Source organism: Pipistrellus hanaki (genome assembly GCF_964339955.1).
Source record: "Pipistrellus hanaki genome assembly, chromosome: 9".
NCBI classification, from domain to species: Eukaryota; Metazoa; Chordata; class Mammalia; order Chiroptera; family Vespertilionidae; genus Pipistrellus; species Pipistrellus hanaki.
The window spans coordinates 47,832,681-47,841,828 of NC_140511.1; the positions used below are offsets into that span (position 1 = coordinate 47,832,681).

Consider the following 9,148-nt stretch of genomic DNA (forward strand, 5'->3'; position numbering starts at 1 on the left):
AATGATGCTGTCTGAATAGTTTTTACTGCTTGCTTTCCAAGTAAAGGATAATTATGATAATAAAAGGAAAGATTTATAAATAAAGAGAATTCCTTTTTATTGATATTAAGAGCAACAAAATGTCATTCATGTACAATTGTGGGTTTATAAGAAAAGGTGGCAGAGAGGCTGTGGATACACTTGCCCAAAGCAGGCTGACCACAGCCTGTGACTTCTGTGGAGCAGCATCCTCACGCTCATCTCGCCAGGCGGGAGACCTGGCCAGGCCGTGCCTTCCTGCGCCCGTCTGCAGGGAAGTCTTAAAAGGGGTGAAGATGCTGCTGCTTATGCGACTGTCATTTGTGGCCTGCACTCTACCACTGAAGGCTTTGCCAGCCACTTTGTAATTCTTCCTCAGGTATTCACTCTGCTTCCTATAAGAGAAAGAATCCTGAGGGTCGTATGCTGATGTAATTTTAAGGATCAAAAGTCACTGATTTTAAAGAGTCATAGATGTGTCCTTAACTTTTAAGCTACCACACCAACAGTATTGTTGGGCCTTTCAGTTTAGTTATTCATCTCATTTTGAACATGTCTTTCCTCTGGAAAAAAATGCCAGCATTTTATGTGATGAATCGAAATTCTAAGTAGAGCTATGTTAGCATTCCTAGTGAGAAACAGACTCCCATAGACATTTAAATGGAGATCCTTGCACCTCCCCAAGAAGTTTATAATGACCATTGTAGATTCTGTAGGCCTTTTGAAATTATATGCAAAATTCTGAGCGCCCTGGTCAGTGTGGTTTGGTTGAGTGTCGTCCCATGCACTGGAAGGTTAATGGTTCAAAGCCTGGTCAGGGCACATACCCAGATTGCAGGTTCAGGCCCTGGTTGGGATGCATACAGGAGGCAACCAATTGATATATCTCTCTCACATCAATGTTTTTATCTTTCTCCATCTCCCTTTCTCTCTAAATCAATAAAAAACATTTTTATAATTATAGGTATGTGCATTTTTTTGGAAAGGGGAGCCATGGGCTTTATTTTCAAAGGGGATATCACCACAAGAGGTCAAAGAACCTTGGAAGGAGTCCTTAAGAAGCCCCTTCCCGCCCAAACCGGTTTGGCTCGGTGGATAGAGTGTCAGCTTGAAGACTGAAAGGTCCCAGGTTCAGTTCTGGTCAAGGGCATAATATTGGGTCTAGTAGTAATTAATGACGTTTTTTAACATTCGTTTAAAATCTTGCTTGGCGTTGACTTGTATTGACATAACCTTCAAACACGTGGTATCTACAGAACGTGTGAAGTACAATTAACAAGTTTTGCTTGGAAAAGTTTGTGTTTGGTTTGGTTTTTGTTGCAAAACTAGGGCTAAGAAGATGGCGGATGAAGAGCATATTTGGCACTGCATGCTTTACAAGTTCCAATTAGGAAGAAAAGCAAGTGAGGCTGCAAAAAACATCTGTAGTGCTCTTGGTCAAGATGCAGTTAGTGCCAAAAAATGCCAGCGTTGGTTTGAGAAATTTCTCGAGGGAAATTTTTCGTTAGATGACAAGAGTGGTCGAGGCCGTGTGTCCAATTTTGATCAAGAAGCTCTTCAAGCTCTTTTGGTGCAAAATCCTCAAATTACCCAACAAGAGCTTGCAACAACTTTAAATTGTTCACAAAAAACAATTTCCAATCAATTGTGTGCACTTGGCAAAGTCCAAAAGTTTGGAAAATGGGTTCCTCATGAGTTGACCGACAACAACCGTAATCAAAGAGTCACAATTTGCAGTTCGCTCCTCTCTCGTCAAAACCGTTTGCCGTTTTTAGAGCAAATTGTTACCGGAGATGAAGAATGGGTGCTGTATGTTAATTTGAAAAGGCAGCCTCAATAGTTGGACAAAAATGAGGCTCCGCAGCCCATGCCAAAACCTGACTTGCATGCGAAAAAAGTGATGTGTGTTTGGTGGAATTTTAAAGGAATTCTTCATTATGAACTTTTACCATCTACCCAAACCATTACAAGTGCAGTGTATAGTGCCCAATTGGAAAGGTTAGCCCAAGCTTTAAGAGAAAAAGAACCCGCGCTGATTAATCGGAAGGGCGTAATTCTTCACCACGGTAACGCACGACCGCATACTGCAAGAATCACTGCTGAAAAACTGCGCCAGTTGGAATGGGAAGTTCTCCCTCAACCTGCATATTCTCCTGATATTGCCCCTTCCGATTACCATTTGTTTCGTTCTTTGCAAAACTTTCTTCTTGGAAAAAAATTTAATAATGAAGAATGCCTCAAAAATGCATTGACCGAATTTTTTGCATCAAAATCACAAGAATTTTACAACAGATGGATTAAAATGCTTCCTGAGCGTTGGGCACAAGTAGTAGAAAACAACGGCAACTATATTGTTGATTAAATTTTGTTGAATTGTTTAAATAAATTCGATTTAAAAAAGTATTAGAAAACGACATTAATTATTACTAGACCTAATACCTTGGTTGCGGGCACATCCCCAGAGGTGGGTGTGCAGGAGCTGATCGATGTTTCTAACTTTCTATCCCTCTGCCTTCCTCTTTGGAAAAAAAATCAACAAAATATATTTTTTAAAAAAAGAAGAAGAAGAAGCCCCTTCCCGAGGAATTCAGAAGTGCAAACAAGATAGTTACAAAATAGTCACGGGGCTATAAAGTACAGCATGGGGAATATAGTCAGTAATATTGTAATAACTGTATGGTGCCAGTGAGTACTAGATGTATTGGGGTATCACTTCAGAAATTATATAATTGTCTAACCAATTGCTGTATACCTGAAACTAATATTGAAAGTCAGCTGAAACTGGAAAAAAACAAACAAAACACACACATACACACACACACACACACACACACACACAAGAAAGGAAGCAGCCCCTTCCCTGCCATGTTGCTTTACCTAGATCCTCAGGGCGTTTAGTCTAAGGCATTCCGGTGTCTCTGACGTGTCACAGTGGTCCCCTGACTCAGTTTCCCATGCTCCGCTTTGTCCGGCAGGGTCTGTAGAGTCTTTGCATTGGTTACTTCCAGGACCAGCTCCTTGGTGTGTCCCCCTTCTGCAATTTGTCCTCTCTGCTGCTTGTGGCCCTTCTCTTCTTTCTGGAAGCTGCAGCATCTTTTGCCTAAACCCAGAATTCAATGAGGTATGCCAAAGATACCACAGTTCTGTGGGATTAGTCTGGACGACTTGAGTACAACTCCACCAAGGATCACAGAATCTCTTCACTACCCATAAGCTCCTAGCACTGTTCTATATATTTAAAGAAGAAATAGATTTTGTTAATCATTCCTGGCTATTATGTTTTTGAGGAAGGTTGTATTTGATCACCAGGTTTGGCATTGAGTAGACGTTATCAAACCAATTTTTCAAAACAGCCAGTAGGGGAAGCAAAGGTGACCGATCACCACCAGCTGAAGGAGCTTACCAGTGACATTGATCACAAAGAGGAGATCCTAAGCTGATGGGGGAAAGTTCAGAGGTTGAGTGGGGCAGGGCCTGTGACTTCCTGAGGAGTAGGGCAATATCTAAAAAGGAAGGGATACTTGAACAGAAATCCATCCCCTCCTGACTTTTAAAACTACAGATTGAATCCTGGTTTAACCACAAGCAAGGGAGCAGAGCGATGTAGCTGCCGGCAGCCAACAGTCTGGCTTTCCCAGGATCGCTAGGTTAGGACTGAACAGGAACCTCACTGCCTATACCTGAAAGCGATACGTGTGCAGGGCAGAGGGACCCGTACGAGCGGATTGGTAAGAGGGAGATCCTGAGGCGGAGCCCAAGACTGACCGTCAGCATCAGTACTGATGGCTGCCAGGCACAGTTAGGAGACGAAACTGCACATTTCCTTTAAAGAATACAAAGTCTGGAGAGAGAAGGAAGAGCTCTGGTGGTGGGCACACACCGTGGAGTTGTGGTATGTAGTACCCTGTCTGTGCCTGGGGCTGGGGCTGGCCCCTTTTTCTCCACACCCCATCTCAGGCATCCACAGCTGTGGGTGCAGGATTGGGTCCTGGCAGAAGACAGGTCTACTGATTCTCATGGTTCAGCTCCAAGAATTACCTTTACCAGGAGCAACAAGTGACCCAGTTCCTAAAGGAGAGCCCACTCTTAGCTCAAGATGAAGAGACCTGGAGGTGGCTGCGGACTGCCAGCAAGAACACCGCCTCCCTCTGAGCGGGAAAGAACAAGCAGCATGATGCAGTGTCCTGCTTCTGACATATTAAAGGGGCCCTCTGGAGGGGAGGGTCTGATGACCAATGTTTAAAAAATTGTCTCTCTGCTTTTCAAGGCGTGGAAGACTAATCAACACCTGCAGGCATTTTGATTATTCATCTGGAGAAAAATCTAGGCCTCCAAGGACAAAGTGGGGGGGTGAGGGGGGGCAGCACAGACAGACGGTGGTGGTGCCCTGTCCGGAGAGACTAAGGACTAAGGACAGTTGTTCAATAGGGATGCAAACCTTTGCATAAAAATCAGCCTGGCCTTTCATGTTGGGCTTTGCTGCTTAAATGGAAACCTGCCCTTTCGCTCTCACCACAGACACCCCTTCAACGTGACCACACTCCTAAGTCTTACTTCCAGCCCCAGCTCAGTGGTCACATGGCTCAGACTCCTGACAGACCCGCGGGAGGGAAGGAGCCAGGCCGCGGCCCTGCCTCAGGAGAAGGGGTACCTGGCTTCCCGGGAAGCGGCTCCGGCCCGTTCCTCTTCCAGTACCGCCACTCGGGCTGGCCCGGGCCCGCCTGCCTCCTCCGCGTCTTCTCAGGAGGGGCGGGGTCGGAGGTGGCTGTGCTATCCACCACCAGCCTCTGAGGGAGGCCCGTCTCCAGATCTTTCTTTAAATCCCCTTCGGAGGAGGAGGCGGAGGAAGAGGAGGAGGAGGAGGAGGAGGAGGAGGAGGAGGAGGAGGAGGAGGAGGAGGAGGAGGAGGAGGAGGAGGAGGGGGAGGAAGAAACAGCCATGGGAGCCAGCACGGCCACTTTCTCCTTTCTGGGAGCCTCTAGGGGCAGAGGCTGCACCTTGGGCTTTAGCTCCGCCTCTGGGTGTTCTCTGGCCGAGGCCCCCAATGTCCTGCTGAGAGGCCACCAGGTGGGTCCAGCCAAAGGGCAGCAGCCGGGGCAGCCCTGGCACAGCAGCTGGCAGCAGGCTCGGGGGTGGCAGGGAGGGCACAGGAACGGGGTGCCCAGGGGAAGCCCGTGGGTGACATATCCAGCGCCCGGCCCCAGCAGAGAGCAGCAGGGGGCCCAGAGGAGGGTGGTGGGGGGCCTGCTGGTGAAAGGCCCATGCAGTCGCTCCACGGCCTTCTTCCAGACCGCAGGGGGCACCCCCCACACCCCGCCCCGGGGCACTGTGGCGGTCCTGCCATTCCAGAAGTGGACAGTGATTTCTTCTTCGGATGCTGCATGATAGAAAACGGCAACGTTTTAGTACAACCACCACTTCCATATCGTGGCAAAAGGGTTCTCCTACCCCACAAGGCAAAACTCCACTGTTCTACCTGCCTTCTCATGCACACTTCTCCAGGGGGAACCTCCTCCTCTCATTCTCTGAATTCAGTGGTGCTGAATTCAGCCCTGCAGAAGGGCACTGTCCCTGTCCCGTCTCTGGACAGCGTGGTGCGGACAGGCCAGGAGTGCTGGTGTGACCCAGGCTGACCCCGCCGCTCCCGCCCTAGGTTAGCTAACCGACACAGACAGAGCTTTAGGCGCTTGTGCCCTGATGAAAAATAGCTTTTAACCTGAAAGGTATGATTTATATATCTGTTACCACCCCCAGGATTAAAGGGCAAGTGAGAAGGTAAGGGTTTTGAGTGTGTGTGTGTGTGTGTGTGTGTTTTGTTAATCCTCACCCAAAGATATATTTTTTTTATGTTTAAGAGAGAGTGGAAGGGTGAGAGGGGGACACAGAGAAATATCTGAGAGACACATGGATGGTTGCCTCCCACATGCACCTCAGCCAGGGCGGCGGATGGAGCCTGCAACTGAGGTAAAGTGCCCTTGACTGGAATTGAACCCGAGTCCCTTCAGTCTGTGGGCTCTAACCATTGAGCCCCCCAGGCAGGGCAAGGATTTGGGGTGTTTTTGTTGTTTGTTTTTAATGCCTCTAAGACCCTTGAGCTACAGAGACACCCTTTGCTCTCTCTTCCTGCCTGACCACCAGGCTGGCTCCTTCCGGGGCTGGTAGGTCAGAGCAGCTTTTCTTACCTCTCTGGGGGCCTCTCGCCTCCAAGCCCGAAACAGTGGCAGGGCCATACCACTGTCCGTCCGGCTCCCAGGGTGCCAGCACCGTGTCCCCAGGCTGCAGGGAGGGTCCCTCGGGCGGCGAGAACTGGACGACATCCTCTCCTAAGACCACGCTCTGCCGCGGGGCTGGCAGCTGTGGGCCTGTGACCAGGGGAGCCTCAAATTCCACAAGCAGAGCGCCCTGCCTCTCCAGCTGTGGGCAAGAAAGCACTCAGAGGACAACCTGGCGTGAGGGGGTACCACCGGGAGCACACGGTCCCCCACCACCACGGCTGAGACGGGACCAGGGGTTCCTCACCCACGGGGGCCGTCGGAGAAGGGGCAGGGACAGGTGCGCCCGCTGGGCAGAAACCACTTGCCTCCGGAGCAGGCTTTATCTGAGCCCGGTGATAAAAGCCAGCGGGTCCCCGTCTTGCCAGCACCCACGTGCCAGCAGCGTCTCCAACTCTCCCCAGCCTGCCAGGCCCCTGCAGGGCTGGGTCAGCCGTGGGGAGGCGTGGTTGATAGGATGCACATCTGGGAAAAAGCAAATGGAATTAGGGAGTAGAGAAGGCCAATCCCTAAAAAACATCAGGAAACACGCGCCACAGGCAGGTCTGCGCAGCACCACCGCGTGTGTGTGACACACAAAGCTACGTGGAGCAGAAATCCACACAAAAAGTGACTTTCAGGGAGATAAACCGTGAGCCTAGGCAGGAGGAGAGGACAGGGAAGGGAACTATTGTTTGAGGACTGGGAATTGCTTCAGGGTAATCCAAAGATCCTTAGCCTCGGTGTGGTCAGTTAACGCTGGTTCTGAGATTAGATTGCGCACCTGGAAAAGGGTACCACCGCGAAGGTAGGTACCAAGTGGGTGTGTGGGATTCCAGGGTGAGGTGGGGAGGCTTGGGCGGAAATGACGAAGAAGGGAATGTGTAAGATGGCCTCGCGCAGTGGGTCAGAGGGAGGAAGGGGCGACTGAGCAGAGGAAGCACAGAGGAGCCGAAGAAGGGGCTGTGGGGACGGAAGAAAAGGAGAAGCTAGTTCTGGGAATGTTGTGGTCACAGCGGAGGTGGGGGAGGGCTGAGGAGATGATGGTTGAGTCAGGGTTTGGGTTTCTGAAGGAGCTGTTTACTTTTGTGGGTGAGCCTGGATACAGGGATGCTTACCGCTGGCTTTGCGTGAGATGGCCCACACAGGAGGAGCAAGAAAGGGGCTATTAAGAGTGCAAGCTGGCATGTCCGGGACCTGGGCAGACTGGATTGAGTAGCATGGGCATGAGCCCCTGGGACCTACACAGCTGGAATGGGCTTGTAGGTGCCTTTCCCCTTCTTACGCACCTGACTGAGGACACTATTCAGGAAAAGCCAGGATAACGGAGGGAACCTGAGGAGGGGCCTGGAGACCTCAGCTTAGCTAGTGGTGGCAGAAGAAACTCTAGTTTCTCACGTGGTGCCAGAGCAAGTCCACGGGGGGTGATAAAACGGTCTAGAGCCCAGCCGGCATGGCTCAGTGGTTGAGTGCCGACCTAGGAATGAGGAGGACAGGGTTGATTCCTGGTGAGGGCACATGCCTGGGCTTGATCCCCAGTGTGGGGTGTGCAGAAAACAGCCCATCAATGTTTCTCTCTCTCTCTCTCTCTCATCCCTTCCTTTCTGAAATCAATTTAAAAATTACATATTTAGCCAAAACCGGTTTGGCTCAGTGGATAGAGCGTCGGCTTGCGGACTGAAGGGTCCCAGGTTTAATTCCGGTCAAGGGCATGTACCTGGGTTGCAGGCACATCCCCAGTGGGGGTGGAGGGGGGGGGTGCGCAAGAGGCAGCTGATCGATGTTTCTGTCTCATCGATGTTTCTAGCTCTCTATCCCTCTCCCTTCCTCTCTATAAAAAAAATCAATAAAATATATTTAAAAGCAATTACATATTTAAAAAAATACTTTTTAAAAAATGGTCTAGAAACTTTGTAACTGGAGATGCCCGACAGCCTTCTCTCCCACATGCCAGCTCTGATGCCTGCCACTCGGCCACAAGGTGGGACCAAAGCCAGGCCAGCCCTTGGGGTCGCTGGGAGCACCGTTTAGACTGGGGTCACGGAATACCTTCAGCAAATCATAGCCCACGCAGTGAAGAGCGCCTTGGCCTTCCCAGGAAGCAAGGTCTCTCCCTCACGGTGCACTATCTAGAGCCACAGGACAGAGAGGAAAAAGGGAGGCGCACACCACTTCCCCGAGAGGGGCAGAGAGCGGTACCTGGTGAGAGGGCTGTGCCAGGCGAGCCAGGGAGCTTGGAGGGCAAAGGGGCAGCTGAAGGCCAGGTTCCAGGGACCAGCAGCGCCGGCCCAGGCGGGGGCCTCCAGGGCGGTGGCCACGCTGCAGTACTTGGGCAGAAGCCCCCCAGGCGCTCCAGAGGGTTCCATGGCCTTCTCTTCGGAGGCACCACCTGGAACGAGCACTTCGTTGTCTGAGTCGCAGCCCACAGCCCAGCAGAGGACACGGTGAGTGGCCAGGGGCCAGCGGTGAGTGGCCAGGGGCCAGCAGCCGCTCTGCGGACCCACTCGCTCCCACAGACGCACAGGGTGTTCTCTGGAACCTCAGTTCAGGAGAGAGCGAGAGCTGGGATTGTGGAGAAGACAGCTTTAAACCCTTCACAGCCTGTGTGCTCGCCTCAGCTGTGCGCTTGTTACCGCTCAGGGGAGGGTATATGGAAAGCACCTGGCATATACGTAGCTCAGTGCCTATGTTCGTTTTCCTCCCCTCCTCCCAAAGTGTAGGGACCTCTGAGGGGAAGGCCATACTTCGCTTCACAAATCCTAACCCCGATGACAAACGGACCCCCAGCGCAAGCCAGCCTCCCCTCCGGACCCGGTCACCTGGAGGACCAGCTCAGCCCAGGCCGCTGAGATCCCGGGGCTGTGGCCGCCCTGCCTGCT

General features: G+C 51.2%; 1 protein-coding gene across 1 annotated transcript; it reads right to left on the bottom strand.

The window, feature by feature from the left end:
• Window positions 1-34: 34 nt before the first annotated feature.
• LOC311627553 (uncharacterized protein C11orf16) lies at window positions 35-8,635 on the bottom strand (the record flags this gene model as incomplete). The annotated part of the gene is made up of 7 exons (XM_084894062.1): window positions 35-413; window positions 2,896-3,118; window positions 4,670-4,877; window positions 4,935-5,395; window positions 6,201-6,432; window positions 6,599-6,755; window positions 8,469-8,635. The coding sequence occupies 6 exons, from the start codon at window positions 8,633-8,635 to the stop codon at window positions 2,913-2,915; spliced, it is 1,431 nt and encodes a 476-aa protein (XP_084750188.1). The 3' UTR covers window positions 35-413; window positions 2,896-2,912.
• Window positions 8,636-9,148: the final 513 nt, after the last annotated feature.